The sequence below is a fragment of the Triticum urartu genome, chromosome 2A (assembly GCF_056163025.1).
Source record: "Triticum urartu cultivar PI428250 chromosome 2A, HENAU_Tu73, whole genome shotgun sequence".
NCBI lineage: Eukaryota > Viridiplantae > Streptophyta > Magnoliopsida > Poales > Poaceae > Triticum > Triticum urartu.
In genome coordinates this window covers 700,598,912-700,620,439 of record NC_141874.1, presented here as the reverse complement: position 1 = coordinate 700,620,439, position 21,528 = coordinate 700,598,912, and the positions used below count along the sequence as shown (strand labels likewise).

General features: G+C 46.5%; 1 protein-coding gene across 1 annotated transcript; it reads right to left on the bottom strand.

The window, feature by feature from the left end:
• Positions 1-776: 776 nt before the first annotated feature.
• On the bottom strand, positions 777-2,159 carry LOC147986915 (uncharacterized). The gene is made up of 2 exons (XM_087542204.1): positions 1,916-2,159; positions 777-1,597 (listed from the first exon to the last, which is right to left on the bottom strand). Exons 1-2 carry the CDS (start codon positions 2,157-2,159, stop codon positions 777-779), a joined length of 1,065 nt encoding a protein of 354 aa, XP_087398330.1.
• Positions 2,160-21,528: the final 19,369 nt, after the last annotated feature.

The following is a 21,528-nucleotide window of genomic DNA, read 5'->3' as shown; positions in this document are numbered from 1 at the left end:
GGATGTCCCGATCGCGCCGCTTGCTAAGCGGTCTCCAGAGCTGTAAGAAGCCACACATTGTATAGATAGCGTCAGTCGCACGGTTGGGAATCACACGCTCGATGACAAGCTTATCGCGGATACACCACAGGGTCCAAGCAAGGGTCCCCAAAGCCACCGAAGTGGCAGCTTTCCGGAGGCTAGGGAGCCTAAAGGCCTCCCCAAACAGGTCCGGGAGGTTATCGTGGCACTAGTTGCCACCCACGACCTCCCGGAAGCAACTCCATAGGAATTGAGCTGCTGGGCAACAGAAGAAAATGTGGTTGCAAGCTTCCGGAAACAAACAAAGGGGGCAGAGGTCATGCCCAAGACCGCTACGCTTGCGGACCTCCGTGCCCGAGGGTGGCCGGCCTCGAACCCACTGCCATAGGAATATGCGGATCTTCAGGGGGAGTTTGATTTCCCAAAGTACGGATAATTCCGCTGGTCCCGGAGTGGGGAAAATTGCCTGATAAAGGGACCTAGTTGAGAAGCGGCCATTTGGCTCAAGATGCCAAGATAGTGTATCCGGCTCGAGGAAGGGGAGCGGAGTGCAATACATTCGACTAGCTCGTCCCATTGTTGGCGTTCCCCCGCCTCGAAGGTACGGCGGAAGGCAACAACCCCCAAGTCTGCTAAGGCTACCGCAACCGATAGGAGTGGGCGGGTGCAGATCGAGAATAATGAGGGGAAGCGCTCCGCAAATGAGCGGGGCCCAGCCCACCTATCTAGCCAAAAAAGGGTACCAGAACCGGACCCTACAGAGATGGCGGTCCAATGCGCAGGACAGGCATCAGACGGATCATCGATTGCCAGAACTGGGATCCGCCTGATCTAGGAGCAAAAGCCAATGGTTGATCACGAAGGTACTTAGCGCGAATAATCTCTAGCCAGAGACCGCCCTCCTCAGTCTGGATCCGCCAGAGCCATTTTGAGAGGAGGGCAATATTCATCCGCTTGGATGAGATGACCCCAAGACCACCCTGGTCTTTAGGCTTACAGATCTCAGACCACTTCACCATGTGGTATTTCTGTTTATTGTTCTCACCAGCCCAGAAGAACCGGGAGAGGATTTTGGTCACCTCCTGGTGGAGGGATTCATGTAAACTATAGAATCCCATGAGGTACATCAGGAGGCTAATAAGGGAGGAGTTCATCAGGATCACTCTAGCGGCTTTGGAAAGACATCTCCCTTGCCAAGGCTCCATTTGCGGTTGGAGCTTGGCAACTATAGGGCGGAAATCTTTCTCCAGTAGACGGTTGTCACTAACCGGCAAGCCAAGGTAGGTGGTCGGAAAGGACCCCAAACGACAATTCAAGCGGTTGGCAATGCGCTGGGCTTCCGACGGGGAGTATCCGAGCACCATGACCTCACTTTTGGCAAAGTTGATCGTGAGGCCCGACATCTCCTGAAAGCAAAGGAGGAGGAATTTGAGGTTCCGGATATCCTCATCCGAACCCTCCACCATCATGATGGTGTCATCAGCATACTGGAGATGGGTCAGGCCTCCGTTGGCCACAAGATGGGGGCAAATCCCCCTAATGTGGCCGGCCTGTCTCGCCAAATCAAGTATCGAAGCTAACGCATCAACCACAAGGTTGAAAAGGAAAGGGGAAATCGGGTCCCCTTGCCGAACACCTTGTCCTGTGGTGAAATAGGGTCCAATTTCCCCATTGATATTAACGGCCGTACGACCGCTTGTCACTAGCTGCATCACCCGAGCAACCCAATGGGGATCGAATCCACGTTTAAGCAAAACTTCCCGAAGGAAGGACCAATGGACGGTATCATATGCTTTGTGAAAGTCAATCTTGAAGAACACCGCACGAAGGTGTTTGGTCTTGACCTCATGGATGATTTCATGAAGGACAAGAACACCATCAAGAATATATCTACCTTTCGTGAAGGCCGATTGATTCGGATGGTGGATCTGAGGTGCGATCAGGGCCGCCCTAGTGGCGTACCCCTTAACCAGAATCCGAAATATCACATTAAGGACGGTGATAGGGCGGAACTGTCTAATATTGGAAGCTCCTAGAACTTTAGGGATTAGGGAGATGATCCCGTAGTTGAGGCGAGACATGTCTAATGTCCCCCTGGAGAAGTCCCGGAATAGGTCCAGAATGATCTCCTTGACCATCGGCCAGAAGGTCTGGAAAAAACGGACCGGAAGCCCATCGGGGCCGGGGGCCGAGGCCGGGTTCATCGATTTGACGAACGCTTCAACCTTGTCAGTGATGCTTGGAATTTTGTTTCTGACTCCAATTTCTCTATTGACAATTGGCTTAGCAAAACTTGAATCCTTAGGAAAAAATTAAAGGGTGGATATTGATATTGAAGTTGCTATTACAAAAAGGAAGAAGGCTCTCCTTATGGAGTATGACATTCTTAATGTTTTATCTGAATCTCAACCTTTGTCTGTGGCTAATTTTGATAGGATGAAAATGATTAAACTTGAATTAGATGAAATCTGGAAAAAAGTTAAGGAAATATGCCCTAGAGGCAATAATAAAGTTATTATTTATTTCCTTATATCATGATAAATGTTTATTATTCATGCTAGAATTGTATTAACCGGAAACATAATACATGTGTGAATACATAGATAAACAGAGTGTCACTAGTATGCCTCTACTTGACTAGCTCGTTGATCAAAGATGGTTATGTTTCCTAACCATAGACATGAGTTGTCATTTGATTAACGGGATCACATCATTAGGAGAATGATGTGATTGACTTGACCCATTCCGTTAGCATAGCACTTGATCGTTTAGTTTGTTGCTATTGCTTTCTTCATGACTTATACATGTTCCTATGACTATGAGATTATGCAACTCCCATTTACCGGAGGAACACTTTGTGTGCTACCAAACGCCACAACGTAACTGGGTGATTATAAAGGTGCTCTACAGGTGTCTCCGAAGGTACTTGTTGGGTTGGCGTATTTTGAGATTAGGATTTGTCACTCCGATTGTCGGAGAGGTATCTCTGGGCCCACTCGGTAATGCACATCACTATAAGCCTTGCAAGCATTGCAACTAATGAGTTATTTGCGGGATGATGTGTTACAGAACGAGTAAAGAGACTTGCGGGTAACGAGATTGAACTAGGTATTGAGATACCGACGATCGAATCTCGGGCAAGTAACATACCGATGAAAAAGGGAACAACGTATGTTGTTATGCGGTTTGACCGATAAAGATCTTCGTAGAATATGTAGGAGCCAATATGAGCATCCAGGTTCCGCTATTGGTTATTGACCGGATACGTGTCTCGGTCATGTCTACATAGTTCTCGAACCCGTAGGGTCCGCATGCTTAAAGTTCGATGACGGTTATATTATGAGTTTATGTGTTTTGATGTACCAAAGAAGTTCGGAGTCCCGGATGAGATTGGGGACATGACGAGGAGTCTCAAAATGGTCGAGACGTAAAGATCGATATATTGGACGACTATATTCGGACATCGGAAAGGTTCCGAGTGATTCGTGTATTTTCGGGAGTACCGGGGAGTTACGGGAATTCGTATTGGGCCTTAATGGGCCATACGGGAAAGGAGAGAAAGACCTCAAAGGGTGGCCGCACCCCTCCCCATGGGCTGGTCCGAATTGGACTAGGGAGGGGGGCTCCCCCTTCCTTCCTTCTCCTTTCCCCTTCCCTTTCCTTCCCTCCTACTCCTAATACTTGGAAGGGCTCCTAGTTCTACTAGGAAAGGGGGAATCCTACTCCCGGTGGGAGTAGGACTCCCCTAGGGCGCGCCATAGAGAGGGACGGCCCTCCCCCTCCTCCACTCCTTTATATACGGGGGCAGGGGGCACCCCAAAGACACAACAATTGATCCCTTGGATCTCTTAGCCGTGTGCGGTGCCCCCGTCCACCATAATCCATCTCGGTCATATCGTAGCGGTGCTTAGGTGAAGCCCTGTGTCGGTAGAACATCATCATCGTCACCACGCCATCGTGCTGACGGAACTCTCCCTCAAATCTCTGCTGGATCGGAGTTCGAGGGACGTCATCGAGTTGAACGTGTGTAGAACTCGGAGGTGCCGTGTGTTCGGTACTTGATCAGTTGGATCGTGAAGACATACGACTACAACAACCGCGTTGTGCTAACGCTTCCGTTTTCGTTCTACGAGGGTACGTGGACAACACTCTCCCCTCTCGTTGCTATGCATCACCATGATCTTGCGTGTGCGTAGGAATTTTTTTGAAATTACTACGCTCCCCAAAAGTGGCATCCGAGCCAGGTTTTATGCGTAGATGTCATATGCACGAGTAGAACACAAGTGAGTTGTGGGCGATATAAGTCATACTGCTTACCAGCATGTCATACTTTGGTTCGGCGGTCTTGTTGGATGAAGCGGCCCGGACCGACATTACGCGTACGCTTACGCGAGACTGGTTCTACCGACGTGCTTTGCACACAGGTGGCTGGCGGGTGTCAGTTTCTCCAACTTTAGTTGAATTGAGTGTGGCTACGCCCGGTCCTTGCGAAGGTTAAAACAACACCAACTTGACAAACTATCGTTGTGGTTTTGATGCGTAGGTAAGAACGGTTCTTGCTAAGCCCGTAGCAGCCACGTAAAACTTGAAACAACAAAGTAGAGGACGTCTAACTTGTTTTTGCAGGGCATGTTGTGATGTGATATGGTCAAGACATGATGCTAAATTTTATTGTATGAGATGATCATGTTTTGTAACCGAGTTATCGGCAACTGGCAGGAACCATATGGTTGTCGCTTTATTGTATGCAATGCAATCGTGCTGTAATGCTTTACTTTATCACTAAGTGGTAGCGATAGTCATGGAAGCATAAGATTGGCGAGACGACAACGATGCTACGATGAAGATCAAGGTGTCGCGCCGGTGACAATGGTGATCATGACGGTACTTCAGAGATGGAGATCACAAGTACAAGATGATGACGGCCATATCATATCACTTATATTAATTGCACGTGATGTTTATATTTTATGCATCTTATCTTGCTTTGATTGACGGTAGCATTATAAGATGATCTCTCACTAAATTTCAAGATAAAAGTGTTCTCCCTGAGTATGCACCGTTGCCAAAGTTCGTCGTGCCCAGACACCACGTGATGATCGGGTGTGATAAGCTCTACGTCCATCTACAACGGGTGCAAGCCAGTTTTTGCACACGCAGAATACTCAGGTTAAACTTGACGAGCCTAGCATATGCAGATATGGCCTCAGAACACTGAGACCGAAAGGTCGAGCGTGAATCATATAGTAGATATGATCAACATATTGATGTTCACCATTGAAAACTACTCCATTTCACGTGATGATCGGTTATGGTTTAGTTGATTTGGATCACGTGATCACTTAGATGATTAGAGGGATGTATATCTAAGTGGGAGTTCTTAAGTAATATGATTAATTGAACTTTAATTTATCATGAACTTAGTCCTGGTAGTATTAGCATATCTATGTTGTAGATCAATAGCTCACGATGTTGCTCCCCGTTTAATTTTTATATGTTCCTAGAGAAAACTAAGTTGAATTTTTTTAGTAGCAATGATGCGGATTTGATCCGCGATCTGAGGTTTATCCTCATTGCTGCACAGAAGAATTATGTCCTTAATGCACCGCTAGGTGACAGACCTATTGCAGGAGTAGATGCAGACGTTATGAACGTTTGGCTAGCTCAAAATGATAACTACTTGATAGTTTAGTGAACCATGCTTAACGGCTCAGAATCAGGACTTCAAAGACGTTTTGAATGTCATGGATCATATGGATGTTCCAGGAGTTGAAGTTAATATTTCAAGCAAATACCCGAGTTGAGAGATATGAAGTCTCCAACAAGTTCTATAGCTAAAAGATGGAGGAGAATAGCTCAAGCAGTGAGCATGTGTTCAGATTGTCTGGGTACTACAATCGCTTGAATCAAGTGGGAGTTAATCTTCCAGATAAAATAGTGATTGATAGAATTCTCTAGTCACCATCACCAAGTTAGTAGAACTTCGTGATGAACTATAGTATGCAAGGGATGATGAAAACGATTCCCGAGTTTTTCATGATGATGAAATTGATGAAGGTAGAAATCAAGAAAGGGCATCAAGTGTTGATGATTAACAAGACCACTAATTTCAAGAAAAGGGCAAAGGGAAAGAAAGGGAACTTCAAGAAGAACGACAAGCAAGTTGCTGCTCAAGTGAAGAAGCCTAAGTCTGGTCCTAAGCCTGAGACTAAGTGCTTCTACTGCAAACTGACTGGTCATTGGAAGCGGAACTGCCCCAAGTATTTGGCGGATAAGAAGGATGGCAAAGTGAACAAAGGTATATTTGATATACAGATTATTGATGTGTATTTTACTAGTGTTCATAGCAACCCCTCGGTATTTGATACTGGTTCAGTTGCTAAGAGTAGTAACTCGAAACGGGAGTTGCAGAATGAACATAGACTAGTTGAGGGTGAAGTGACGATGTGTGTTGGAAGTGGTTCCAAGATTGATATGATCATCATCTTACACTCCCTATACTTTCGAGATTAGTGTTGAACCTAAATAAGTGTTATTTGTTGTTTGTGTTGAGCATGAATATGATTTGATCATGTTTATTGCAATACGGTTATTCATTTAAGTAAGAGAATAAATTGTTGTTCTGTTTACATGAATAAAACCTTCTATTGTCATACACCCAATGAAAATGGTTTGTTGGATCTCGATTGTGGTGATACACATTCTCATAATATTGAAGCCAAAAGATGCAAAGTTAATAATGATAGTGCAACTTATTTGTGGCACTGCCGTTTAGGTCATATTGGTGTAAAGCGCATGAAGAAAATCCATGCTGATGGGCTTTTGGAATCACTTGATTATGAATCAGTTGATGCTTGCGAACCGTGCCTCATGGGCAAGATGATTAAGACTCCATTATCCAGAACAATTGAGCAAGCAACTGACTTATTGGAAATAATACATACTGATGTATGCAGTCCAATGAATGTTGAGGCTCGCGGTGGGTATCGTTATTTTCTGACCTTCACAGATGATTTGAGCAGATATGGGTATATCTACTTGATGAAACATAAGTCTGAAACATTTGAAAAGTTCAAAAACTTCAGAGTGAAGTGGAAAATCATCATGACAAGAAAATAAAGTTTCTACGATCTCATCGCAGAGACAAATATTTGAGTTACGACTTTGGTCTTCAATTAAAACAATGTGGAATAGTTTCACAAAATCGTGCCACCTGGAACACCACAGCATAATGGTGTGTCCGAACGTCATAAGCGTACTATTATTGGATATAGGCAATCTATGATGTTTCTTACCGATTAACCACTATACTTTTGAGGTTATGCATTAGAGACAGTTACATTCACGTTAAATAGGGCACCATCTAAATCCGTTGAGACGACACCGTATTAACTATGGTTTGGCAAGAAACCTAAGTTGTCGTTTCTTAAAGTTTGAGGTTGCAATACTTATGTGAAAAAGTTCAAACCGATAAGCTCAAACCCAAATCGGAGAAGTGCGTCTTCATAGGATACCCCAAAGAAAATGTTGGGTACACCTTCTATCACAGATCCAAAGGCAAGATATTCATTGCTGAGAATGGATCCTTTCTAGAGAAGGAGTTTCTCTCAAAAGAAGTGAATGGGAGGAAAGTAGAACTTGATGAGGTAACTGTACCTGCTCCCTTATTGGAAAGTAGTTCATCACAGAAATCTGTTCCTGTGACTACTACACCAATTAGCGAGGAAGCTAATGATAATGATCATGTAACTTCAGATCAAGTTACTACCGAACCTCGTAGGTAAACCAGAGTGAGATGCGCACCAGAGTGGTACGGTAATCCTGTTCTAGAGGTCATGTTACTTGACCATGACGAGCCTACGAACTATAAGGAAGCGATGATGAGCCCAGATTCCGCGAAATGGCTTGAGGCCATGAAATCTGAGATGAGATCCATGTATGAGAACAAAGTATGGACTTTGATTGACTTGCCCAATGATCGGCGAGCCATTGAGATTAAATGGATCTTCAATAGGAAGATGGACGCTGATAGTAGTGTTACTATCTACAAAGCTTGAATTGTCGCAAAAAGGTTTTCGACAAGTTCAAGGTGTTGACTATGATGAGAGTTTCTCACTCGTATCTATGCTTAAGTCTGTCCGAATCATGTTAGCAATTGCCACATTTAATGAAATCTGGCAAATGGATAAACAAAACTACATTCCTTAATGGATTTATTAAAGAAGAGTTGTATATGATGCAACAAGAAAGTTTTGTCAATCCTAAATGTGATAACAAAATATGCAAGCTCTAGCGATCCATCTATGGACTGGTGCAAGCATCTCGGAGTTGGAATATACACTTTGATAAGTTGATCAAAGCATATAGTTTTATACAGACTTGCAGTGAAGCCTGCATTTACAAGAAAGTGAGTGGGAGCACCACGGCATTTCTGATAAGTATATGTGAATGACATATTGTTGATCGAAGATAATGTAGAATTATTCTGCAAAGCATAAAGGAGTGTTTGAAAGGAGTTTTTCAAAGAAAGACCTCGGTGAAGCTGCTTACATTTGAGCATCAAGATCTATAGAGATAGATCAAGACGCTTGATAAGTTTTTCAATAAGTACATACCTTGACAAGATTTTGAAATAGTTCAAAATGGAATAGTCAAAGAAAGAGTTCTTGCCTGTGTTACAAGGTGTGAAACTGAGTAAGGCTCAAAGCCCGACCATGGCAGAAGATAGAAAGAGAATGAAAGTCATTCCCTATGCCTTGGCCATAGGTTCTATAAAATATGCCATGCTGTGTACCAGATCTATTGTATACCCTACACTGTTTTTTGGCAAGGGAGTACAATAGTGATCTAGGAGTAGATCACTGGACAGCGATCAAAATTATCCTTAGTAGAATAGGGATATGTTTCTCGGTTATGGAGGTGACAAAAAGGTTCGTCGTAAAGGGTTAAGTCGATGCAAATTTTGACACTGATCCAGACGACTCTAAATCTCAATCTGGATACACATTGAAAGTGGGAGCAATTAGCTAGAGTAGCTCCGTACAGAGCATTGTTGACATAAAAAATTGCAAAATACTTACGGATCTGAATGTGGCAGACCCGTTGACTAAACTTCTCTCACAAGCAAAACATGATCACACCTTAGTACTCTTTGGGTGTTAATCACATAGCAATGTGAACTAGATTATTGACTCTAGTAAACCCTTTGGGTGTTGGTCACATGTCGATGTGAACTATGGGTGTTAATCACATGGTGATGCGAACTATTGGTATTAAATGACATGGCGATGTGAACTAGATTATTGACTCTAGTGCAAGTGGGAGACTGAAGGAAATATGCCCTAGAGGCAATAATAAAGTTATTATTTTTTCCTTATATCATGATAAATATTTATTATTCATGCTAGAATTGTATTAACCGGAAACATAATACATGTGTGAATACATAGACAAACAGAGTGTCACTAGTATGCCTCTACTTGGCTAGCTCGTTGATCAAAGATGGTTATGTTTCCTAACCATAGACATGAGTTGTCATTTGATTAACGGGATCACATCATTAGGAGAATGATGTGATTGACTTGACCCATTCCGTTAGCATAGCACTTGATCGTTTAGTTTGTTGCTATTGCTTTCTTCATGACTTATACATGTTCCTATGACTATGAGATTATGCAACTCCCATTTACCGGAGGAACACTTTGTGTGCTACCAAACGCCACAACGTAACTGGGTGATTATAAAGGTGCTCTACCGGTGTCTCCGAAGGTACTTGTTGGGTTGGCGTATTTTGAGATTAGGATTTGTCACTCAGATTGTCGGAGAGGTATCTCTGGGCCCACTCGGTAATGCACATCACTATAAGCCTTGCAAGCATTGCAACTAATGAGTTATTTGCGGGATGATGTGTTACAGAACGAGTAAAGAGACTTGCTGGTAACGAGATTGAACTAGGTATTGAGATACCGACGATCGAATCTCGGGCAAGTAACATACCGATGACAAAGGGAACAAAGTATGTTGTTATGCGGTTTGACCGATAAAGATCTTTGTAGAATATGTAGGAGCCAATATGAGCATCCAGGTTCCGCTATTGGTTATTGACCGGATACGTGTCTCGGTCATGTCTACATAGTTCTCAAACCCGTAGGGTCCGCACGCTTAAAGTTCGATGACAGTTATATTATGAGTTTATGTGTTTTGATGTACTGAAGAAGTTCGGAGTCCCGGATGAGATTGGGGACATGACGAGGAGTCTCAAAATGGTCGAGACGTAAAGATCGATATATTGGACGACTATATTCGGACATCGGAAAGGTTCCGAGTGATTCGGATATTTTCGGGAGTATCGGGGAGTTACGGGAATTCGTATTGGGCCTTAATGGGCCATACGGGAAAGGAGAGAAAGACCTCAAAGGGTGGCCGCACCCCTCCCCATGGGCTGGTCCGAATTGGACTAGGGAGGGGGGGGCGCCCCCTTCCTTCCTTCTCCTTTTCCCTTCCCTTTCCTTCCCTCCTACTCCTAATACTTGAAAGGGCTCCTAGTTCTACTAGGAAAGGGGGAATCCTACTCCCGATGGGAGTAGGACTCCCCTAGGGCGCGCCATAGAGAGGGCCGGCCCTCTCCCTCCTCCACTCCTTTATATACGGGGGCAGGGGGCACCCCAAAGACACAACAATTGATCCCTTGGATCTCTTAGCCGTGTGCGATGCCCCCCTCCACCATAATCCACCTCGGTCATATCGTAGCGGTGCTTAGGCGAAGCCCTGCGTCGGTAGAACATCATCATCGTCACCACGTCGTCGCGCTGACGGAACTCTCCCTCAAAGCTCGGCTGGATCGGAGTTCGAGGGACGTCATCGAGTTGAACGTGTGCAGAACTCGGAGGTGCCGTGTGTTCGGTACTTGATCGGTCGGATCATGAAGACGTACGACTACATCAACCGCGTTGTGCTAACGCTTCCGTTTTCGGTCTACGAGGGTACGTGGACAACACTCTCCCCTCTCGTTGCTATGCATCACCATGATCTTGCGTGTGCGTAGGATTTTTTTTTTGAAATTACTACGTTCCCCAACAAAAAGAAGAGGTTGCCTTGTGGCAGAGATCAAGAGATAGAAAATCCTTGAAGGTGATCGCGACAATGCATATTTTCAGGCTCTAGCTAATCACATGCATCGTAAAAACCATTTATCTGAGTTAGATGGACCTGATGGTCTTGTGACCTCTACTTCTGATATGTTGGATGTTGCTACTTATTTCTATAAAATCCGTTTTGCCCTAGAACCAAAGCCTAATATTCACTTGGGCACCAGTTTTTGGCATGAAGGGGAGCTAGTTAGTGATGAAGAAAGGCAAGATCTAGAGAACCCCTTTTCCGAGGAGGAAATTGAGAATACCATCATGAGCTCTTATGCTAATAGTGCTCCTGGCCCTGATGGTCTGTCCTCTTTGTTTTTTAATCAAACCTTCTGGGAGTTGATTAAAAATTATTTCATCTGGCTGGTCAGGGATTTTGAGGTTGTGGAATCGGATGTTTATAGACTCAACTTTGCTATTATCACCCTCATCCCAAAAGTCCATCATGCTAGAAATATGAAGAACTTTAGGCCAATTAGCTCGAGTAATTGTGCTGTCAGATTTTTTTTCTAAGGCTATGACGGTTAGAATTTCACCTCTGTGTGATAGGCTCATTTCCTCAAATCAAACTGCATTTATTAAGGGTAGATTTATCTTAGAAAGTGTGGTGATGGCTCATGAGGTTATACATGAGATCCATAGATTTGGCTCTAGTGGACTAATCTCGAAACTTGACTATGAAAAGGTTTATGATAGAGTGAGCTGGGATTTCCTTCTGGAGATGCCCACTTGTAGAGGCTTTGGTTGTAAGTGGATTGATTGGATCTATAACATTATCTATCAGGGATCTTTCCAGGTTAGAATTAATGACACCAATGGTCCTCATTTTGTGTGTGTGTGTGGGGGGGGGGGGTATTTCCCCCTTCCTATTTCACCTCTCTTTGCTTGCTTCGGTGCGGAGAGGTGGGTGGGGTGGAGAAACCTGGCTGATGGAGTCCTTCCTGGCTAGCCGGGCAGGATCTGCAGCACTAGCTACCTTGTTGTGTGCACTTGACTTGGCTCATCTGAGATAGATAGATGGGAAAGGTGATGAGAAAACGACGAGAGCAGGAATTTCACATCATTTTCACTTTTCCCTATATGAGTAACAGGTGCCCATTGCCAAGAAATCACCGTGTCCAGTCAGTTTTGGCTAGGGCGAGCAGGGCCATGTAAACTCAGGTAGCTTTACGCTTTACCCTTGCACCAAATGGGAACCTGCATTGAACGATTCCAAGAGCAAGAATGATGACGGGAGTGTGGTAATTTTCTTTTTTGAATTGGAAGTGTGGTAAAAATATGGATATACATGAAAAACATGAGGGATCAATCATCCAAGTAGATAACTCCGCTAGCATCGAGAAATAGAATGGTACCAATAAGGTCCGTAATGGAAAATGTATGAATAGGTCTATTCCTATGTAGTATTAAATTATATTTTACATCCCATTCTCGCTCTATCTCTCTGGCGGCATGGAGTTTATAGACACCGAACCTTAAATTGCCGCAAATGTTCAAACTGTATTGTCTGGACATTGTTTGCCATCCAACGACGTCCTGCATCGATCCACGGATCAGTCTGCGTGCCCGTTTTTTCAGCCCACCTAAAACCACATCCGGACTCGTACCTCCCTTTTCCCTTTCCGTACATCTCTTCCTCCATGACCGATGTTGTCACTGTACCATCCAGGCCGCCCACCAAGCTCTTGTTGGACCTCCGCGGCTCCACCTGTTCCCCACTCTGCTTTTCCTACGCTGTCGTTCCACACCTAGAAGGCACGGATCCGAGTAGGGATAAGAAACAAATATGCCTAAGAGGCAAGATAAATAAGCAAAACGTCCACTGTTGGGGATATAACTATTTGAGTAAGCCGGCCAGGAGGGGCCGGGTTATGCAAATAGGACTAATCGTAAAGGAAGCCCAAGACCCAGCATGAGGATGGCGGTTCATAGAGCTTAAGGCCCATAGAGACAAACCGCCGTAATGGCGTGACTTGTAACATAAGGTAGGGGTAACTAGTCACCGAGCCGGACACTGTTTATGAGCCGGCCGGGACTCTGTAGGCCGGAGGGCGTCAACCCGTGTATATAAGGGAACGACCCGCCGGCGGCTTAGGGCAAGAAACGGCCAATCGAGAACCGGGCATAGCGTATCTCGCTCCCTGGTCATCAAAACCTCAAGCAATACCAACCCAACTAGATGTAGGCCTTCCTTCACCGCAAGGGGCTGAACTAGTATAAACCTCGCGTGTCATTTGTCCCGATTAACCCCTTTAAGCTTCCTAGTTGCGATGGCTCCACGATTAAGTCCTTGCAAGAGGACATCTGCCGTGACAATTCCACGACAGTTGGCGCCCACCGTGGGGCCAGCGCATGGTGGATTTGAGTCCTTGAAGGGCAGCTTCGAAGGGCTCAAGGGATACGCAGTTGGCCGGATGACCAAGAGTCGTCGCGGCAAGATCTACATCGACGACGAAGGCTGGGGCCCCGACGCCGGCTCAATTGAGCACGGGTACCGGGTCCCCTTTGGCGGAATTCACGTCTTCATTGGCCGGATTGGTGAGCCGGGCCCTGAGCCGGACAGCTGCACCGACCTCGTCAAGACGGCTCAGCGTGCGAAACCCGCCCGAGCTCAACCCGTCGTGAAGCGTGCCTTTGTGGGTTGCATCCACGGAGGTGAACTTTTTGAAGGGTCTGAAGGTGATGGTGAGTCGGCCGTCCTCTTTAACGGTGATTCGTCCGCCGGCTCAACAGATTCGCTGTATCAAGTTCAAGATGGTGTGCTTGGGGGCTGTTCCGATGGCAACACTATTCTGGACCCCTCAAAGTCACCAAACTGGACAGGAGTCTTCATGGCTGGTACTCAACCCGGCCAAAATTCTATGGCTTCAGCAGCGATAACGTCCGGGTTAGGAGCAGCCGGGGCAGGAGGCCCTGTGCGCTCACCGGCTCAGGTACTGATGGATCTCATGGATAAGCTTACGACCTTGTTAACTACTACAGTCGTCCCTGCGAACCAATCTGAGCATGAGGCGGAAGTGGCACAGGTTCGCGATGAGATCGCCCGGGCCAAGGAAACCTTAGCAGCTGAAGATACTAGATTAACCACAGAGCGGGCGGCTTTGGACGCATAGGCGCAGCAACTTCAGGCAGAGGCCTTTCAGCTCACGTTGAGCTTAAAAGCATCTAATGAGGTAATGACGAGGAGACATCAGAAAACTCAGTCCCGTTTACCTCGGATTTATGATCCTCGGAATCTCTTTGCTACACCCGGGGCCGGCCCAAGCAACCCGCCAGGTGCAAATCAGTTTATGACATCCGGAGCGGGAGGCCCAGTCCAGCCTCCGGTGACGGCGCCTCTTCACGGCAATATGGCACCGCCCCATCACGTACCGATACCACAAGGTCACTTCTCCAACCCCATGGAGAACTTAAGCGCAGCATCAGCACGTTTGGTGGCTCTCCCAGTAGATGGTGATGATCCGACAATGGTGGAAACCCGAAGGATCAGGGAACTTGTCCAAACAGCCCTGGCTCAGCAAGAGACCTACTCCTACAGCCGGGACAGGATTCACTCAACTCCTCCGCCTTGGTTAGCTCCGCCTCGTCAAAACCGGAGCTCGAGTTACAGTAGACACATGGAGTCAGAGGCCTTGTCAAGTAGCGCTCAGCGCCGGAACCAGCCCGGCGGGTATAACCCGGTTCAGGATCGGATACGTCAGGAGGACGAGCGGGCGGCTCAGCTAGTGGCTCAGCTAGCAGCCCAACAGGACTCACCAGCTTATCCGACGACTTCCGTTGAGGCGGGTATTGCTACTAGAACCGGAGGAGTTCCTTGTCTGGTACCGGCTCTACGTAATGTACGTCTGCCCAAGGATTTCAAGGGACCTCGAAAGGTGCCGAATTATACGGCCGATTTACAGCCTGGGGCGTGGATTGAAAGTTACGAGATGGCCATGGATCTGCTGGAGGTTAGTGATGAAGCGATGGCTAAATACTTCACCATGATGTTGGACGGAATGGCCCGTTCTTGGTTAAAGGGTTTGCCACCCAATTCCATTAGTTCATGGGCGGAGCTAAAGGCCCGTTTTATCCAGAACTTCAAGGACACTTGCAAGCAGTCTATGTAGATTGTGGACCTAACAAATTGTAAGCAGGAGGAAGGTGAATCTACGACTCATTGGGTGCGCCGGGTCAAAGATATAATACATTCGTCTGACAAGATGGATGCCGGTTCAGCAGTTCTCATGCTGGAGAAGAATTGCTGCTTTGAGCCTCTGAGACAGAAACTGGGGCGCCTGAAGCGTGATTGCAACGATATGGGGACGCTGGTGGCGGCTTTAGTCAAGTATGCCGATTCTGATAGTACCAAGGATCCCGCGTCTGATGAGGAAAAGACGGGGAAGGGAAAGAAGAACAGTAATGGAAAGGGTCAGCGGCATAACCCGGCGAGTCAAGGAGGCAATAAGCGTAAAGCGGACGGTAACCCGGAATTTGTGGCCAATGCACAGGGTAACAATCAGAAGCGCAAAGGAAAGCCACCCCCTCGGTTTGGCGGGTCAGGTCCGTCTCTTGAGCAACTACTCAATGAGCCCTGCCCGAAACACGGCACCCGGGAACGACCAGCGACTCATTTATGGAAGGATTGCGCAATCATGAAGGCTTTCAAGAATTCTAATATGTTTGATGGCAATCAAGGCCCAAGCGGCGGCTCAGGAGCTAGCGGCTTTCATGGCCCGGGCGGCGGTTCAGGATCCGGTTTTCAGGGAAGCCACCGTGGTTATAATCAACAACAGTCTGGTCAAGGAGGTCAGCAGCAGCAGCAGTCGGGTTATCAGAGCCATCCAAAACAACTAAACAGTGGGCAGTATCATGTGTTCACCACAAGTTTTTGTAAACGTGATCAGAAAGTTCATAGGAGGGCGGTGAATTCTGTTGAGCCGGCAGTCCCTCGTTACTTGAGGTGGTCAGAACAGCCTATTGTCTGGAGCAGGGAGGATCACCCTTCCCGGGTTGATAATCCGGGTCAACTGGCCCTGGTAGTGGCACCGCAGGTTGGTGGTTATAAATTTACTAAGGTGCTCATGGATGGAGGTAGTAGCATCAACATCCTCTACTACGAGACCTTTCGGCGCATGGGTTTAACTGACAAGAATTTAAAGACTTCCAACACCGTCTTCCATGGAGTGGTGCCTGGTAAGTCGGCGTATCCTGTGGGTAAAATCGAGCTAGAGGTGGCCTTTGGGGATGAGCATGATTCTAGGGAGGAAAAGTTAACTTTTGAAGTGGTCAAAATCAAGAGTCCATATCACGCTTTGTTCGGGCGGCCGGCTTATGCCAAGTTCATGGCGCGGCCGTGTTATGTTTATTTACAGCTCAAGATGCCGGGTTACAAGGGTACCATCATTGTGCATGGAAGCCGAAAGGTGGCCCTGGAATGCGAGGGAGGCGATGCGGCTTATGCCGAGTCTGTCTGTGCAGCAGAGGAGCTCAAATTTTATCAAGATAATGTTGACCCGGCGGATATGACCTCCCTCAAGAAGCCGACTACGGAGCATGACCCGACCATGAAGTTTAAATCGGCTGTAGAGACTAAGCTTGTTGATTTTACTCCGGGCGATTCGTCTAAGCAATTCAGCATCAGTGCCAACTTGGATCCTAAATAGGAAAGCACGCTCATCGAGTTCATCCGTGAGAATCGGGACATCTTTGCATGGAAGCCTTCTGACATGCCGGGTGTACCGAGAGGACTCGCTGAGCACACTCTTAATATTGATCCGAAGTATAAGCCGGTCAGGCAGTTTCTGCGGCGATTCAATGAGGAATGACGAAAAGCTATAGGAGAAGAGGTCGCCCGGCTCTTGGCGGCTGGGTTCATTGTCGAAGTTTTTCACCCGGAGTGGTTGGCTAACCCGGTGCTCGTGCTCAAGAAAAACGGCACCTGGCGGATGTGTGTGGATTACACGGACTTAAATAAAGCTTGTCCGGCTGATCCTTTCGCTCTCCCCCGGATTGATCAAATCATTGATGCTACGGCGGGTTGTGCGCGTTTGAGCTTTTTGGATGCTTACTCTGGTTATCATCAGATCAAGATGGCAGTTAAGGACCAGGAGAATACGGCTTTCATCACTCCGTTTGGAGCCTTCTGCTATGTGTCTATGCCTTTTGGGCTCAAGAGTGCCCAGGCGACTTATCAACGGTGTGTACAGAATTGTCTTCACAATCAGATTGGGCGCAATGTTTATGCTTATGTGGATGACATAGTGGTGAAATCCAGAGAGGCGGAAACCTTGATATCTGATCTCAGAGAAACCTTTGACAATCTCCGGGTTTACAAAATGATGCTTAACCCGGAGAAGAGTGTATTTGGTGTGCCTGCAGGCAAGCTTTTGGGATTCTTGGTCTCAAACAGGGGCATCGAGGCTAATCCGGAGAAGATTAAGGCAATCACTTCTTTGGCTAAACCGGCATGTATCAATGATGTTCAGTGATTGGCGGGTCATGTTGCCGCCTTAAGCCGGTTCATAAGCCGGTTAGGTGAGAAGGCCCTACCGCTGTACCAACTGATGAAGAAGGCAGACACCTTTGTCTGGAGTAATGCTGCTAATACTGCTTTTGAGGATTTGAAGAGGCGGTCATCCGAGCCGCCAGTTCTTGCAGCTCCCATTGACAAAGAGCCTTTGCTGTTATATGTGCCTGAAGATGAGACCTTGGCAAGACAAATCGCCCAGCGGTCCAAGTCCATGAGAATTGTCAATGGCGAGTTACATCACTGCAGCGTCACTGGAGCATTTCAACGTTGCGTGTCACCTGCAGAGGGTCAGGAGATCCTTCGTGAGATTCATGAAGGCGATTGTGGTCATCACGCCGGCTCAAAATCTCTTGTGGCCAAAGCTTTCCGTCATGGGTTTTATTGGCTGACGGCTCATGCGGATGCAGAAGACCTGGTCAGTAAATATGACGGATGTCAGAAATTCTCACGACGAGCCCATGTGCCAGCTCAAGAATTGAGGATGATTCCAATTACTTGGCCGTTTGCAGTCTAGGGGCTTGATATGGTCGGGCCTTTCAAAAGGTCTAAGGATAAAAAGACGCACCTCTTGGTAGCGGTTGACAAGTTCACAAAGTGGGTGGAGGCGGAGCCAGTCAGTAAGTGTGATGCAGCCACAGCGGTCCAGTTTATGAAAAAGGTGATTTTTCGCTTTGGTTTTCCACACAGCATTATAACTGATAATGGCACTAACCTCTCCAAAGGAGCTATGGAAGAGTTCTGTCAACGAGAGCATATCTGGCTTGACGTTTCAGTTGTGGCTCACCCTCAATCCAATGGTCAAGCAGAACGAGCTAATCAAGAAATATTGAGGGGTATCAAGCCCCGGCTCTTGGTCCCCTTGCAGCGGACGCCGGGTTGTTGGGTGGAGGAGTTACCTTCTATAATTTGGAGCATCAATACTACACCTAACAGATCTACGGGTTACACGCCTTTCTTTATGGTGTATGGAGCAGAGGCGGTCCTGCCAAGTGACATCCGTCATGACTCACCCCGTGTGGCGGCTTATGTTGAAGAAGACAATGAAAAAGCTCGGCAAGACGCACTTGACCTATTAGATGAAGAGCGAGACTTGGCAATAGCCCGCTCGGCGGTTTACCAGCAAGACCTGCGCCGCTACCACAGCCGCCGGGTTAGGTCCAGAACCTTTCAGGAAGGCGACTTAGTGCTCCGACTCATCCAGGATCAATCTGACATGCACAAGCTATCCCCTCCTTGGGAATGACCCTTTGTGGTCAGCAAGAATCTGAACAACGGATCATACTACCTTATCGACGTTCGGGAGCACAAAGACTCACGTAAGTCGGAGGAGGAGACCCGTCGGCCGTGGAATATCGCTCATCTTCGGCCTTATTATACTTGAGCCATCGGCTCTAATGTGTATATACTTATACTATGTATATTACAATAAAGCAGGACCTCTGTCCTTTTTTCCACTCCCAAAAAAGGTTTATGTGTTTTCTTTGTCAGGTGGTGGAGATAACCAAGGAGAAGCGGATCATATCTGAATCCGGCTTTCCTTTGGTCCGGCTTATGATCATATCTAAATCTAGCCGTGATCACTTGGGGGCTTCCTGTTCAAACATAGGTCGTATTCGAACCAAAGAGAACATAGCTGTCGATACCCACTTGATCGGCATACTGCGAAACCCACTTGGGGGCTTCTTGATCATATTTGAATCATAGCTTAACCCCTTTGGGTCTGACGTGGATCGTATTCAAATCAGCGTCATTAAACAACTCTTATGGTCACCTGGGGGCTTCCTGTTCAAACATAGGTCGTATTCGAACCAAAGAGAACATAGCTGTCGATACCCACTTGATCGGCATCGCCACAGCCACTGGGGGCTAACAGATCGTATCCGAATCTTAGCTTAACCCCTTTGAAATGGTTCACTGATCGTATTCGAATCAGAAACCCTTGAATTTTGTTCATCATATTTTACAAGTATCAACATTGGATATCTTGCGACCCTCTTGAAAATACAATGGAATACATTGTAATCCTCCAGGATTAATATTGGTTACATCAGGTTGTTAAGTACCAGGTGAACTTTTATGTGCCAATTTTCAGGAGTTAAACTTACCCTTAGGGGTTGGCTTATATAAGTCGGAAAAGCAGTCGTAAGCATCACAAGGCAATGCAAGACATTTCTGCAAAGGACATAACAGATTCATATAAACTACAAAGTGCATAGTGACGGCGGCTTATGCAAGTATTAAGGGCCATAAGCATGCGCAAAGGCATAGCAAAACTCAAAGTATTTTATACTCTGTTACAAGACTCCCCGAGTCTGAATGATGCGGCGTTGTTTTTCTACAAAGACATAAGCAGGTGGCGCCTGTCAATCTACTCTTGGGGTTGACTTGAAGCCTCCGGGTTATCCTTCTCCGCCTCTCCGCCGGCTGCTTTGTCCTGGAAGGATGATGAGGCCCAGTCAATGCCACTCAAAGCCTCAAACTCAGCTTCATCATCTATTAAACCGGTTGGGTCAACTTCAGGGGCAAAGGTGTGCTTACGGATCGGAGGAATCAAGCTGACATCATCATAATGCGGCGTGGGAATTCTCCGATTCTCCTTGTCATAACCCGGCTGACACTTGGTGAGGTCAGTGTCATTTCCAATTTGAGTGGCCACAGGGCGTATATCCCTCACGCAGGTGGTGAAATCATTTTCATCAAATGGAGTGCCATCCTCCTTTAAACTTGGATACCCAAGAGCGATGTCGGCCGGGTCTAGCTCTGGTAACCAGGCTTTGGCCCGACTCAAAGCGGCTATTGCTCCGGCTCTTGCTTGGGCCCATCTCAACTCTTGAATCCGCTGAGGAAGTACAGCAAGCCGTTGTAACACATCTTGCAAGAGCTGGGGCACATCATTTGATAAGGCTACAACGGCCAAGGCACGTTGTGACCCGATGTACAGTTGCTCTACTAGAGTATACACCGCCTTCAATTTGATCAGCGTATTCTGCTTGAGGTTTGTGCTCCTAGGGCCTGTATTGGTAAGTATAAGGTAAACCTCAGGTAACAATTAAAGGAATATTTACAATATTTAATGCTTGTTTAAGATAACTTACCAAAGATCGCTGAGACCATCCGAGATATCTGGCGTTGTAAGCCGGTCAGTTCGGCTGTTGCATTTGCCAGCGACGCCTCTCCTGTCTCGGCCCGAGTCACTAGTCCGGCCTTTTCGTCAGCCCAAATTTTCTTCTCCGACTCAAAATTTTTCTTCAGCTTCTCTTGTTCAGAGACGCTGAATTCAAATTTGGAGTTAGCCTTTTGAGTTTCAATCTCCTGGGCTGCCACGCGTTTCTTCAAGTCAACAATCTCCGATTCAAATTGACTTATGATGGCCTGCATTGCACCGGATAGTAGTCAAGATTACGGTAAATAATATTAAGTCCCAAGCACTTTGCAAGCAAAGATACTTGACACTTGGGGGCTAATGTATACCGAAGCTTTCTAAATTATTAAGCCGGTCCTGGATATTAAGTCCCAAATACTTTGCAAGCAAAGATACTTGGCACTTGGGGGCTAATGTGTATCGCAAGTTAAAGGTATTGTGTTACATCCGGTTTAAATATTTCTCTTTAAGCCGGGCAAGCAGCTCTAACAATTTTTATAAGTCTACAACATATTTATTCATAAGCAATAGACTTGGGGGCTGGTACAGTAAGTATGATTGAAAGTAAGGAAGCATAAGTCATACCTCAGATTTTTGCTGTATTTGCTTCACCATGTCAATTTCCAGGTCACGGCTGCTTTGCACCTGGTTGATATAGCCCGAGACGATCTCTCCAATACTCAAATGAGTATAGTCGGTGATATCCATCTTGGCCT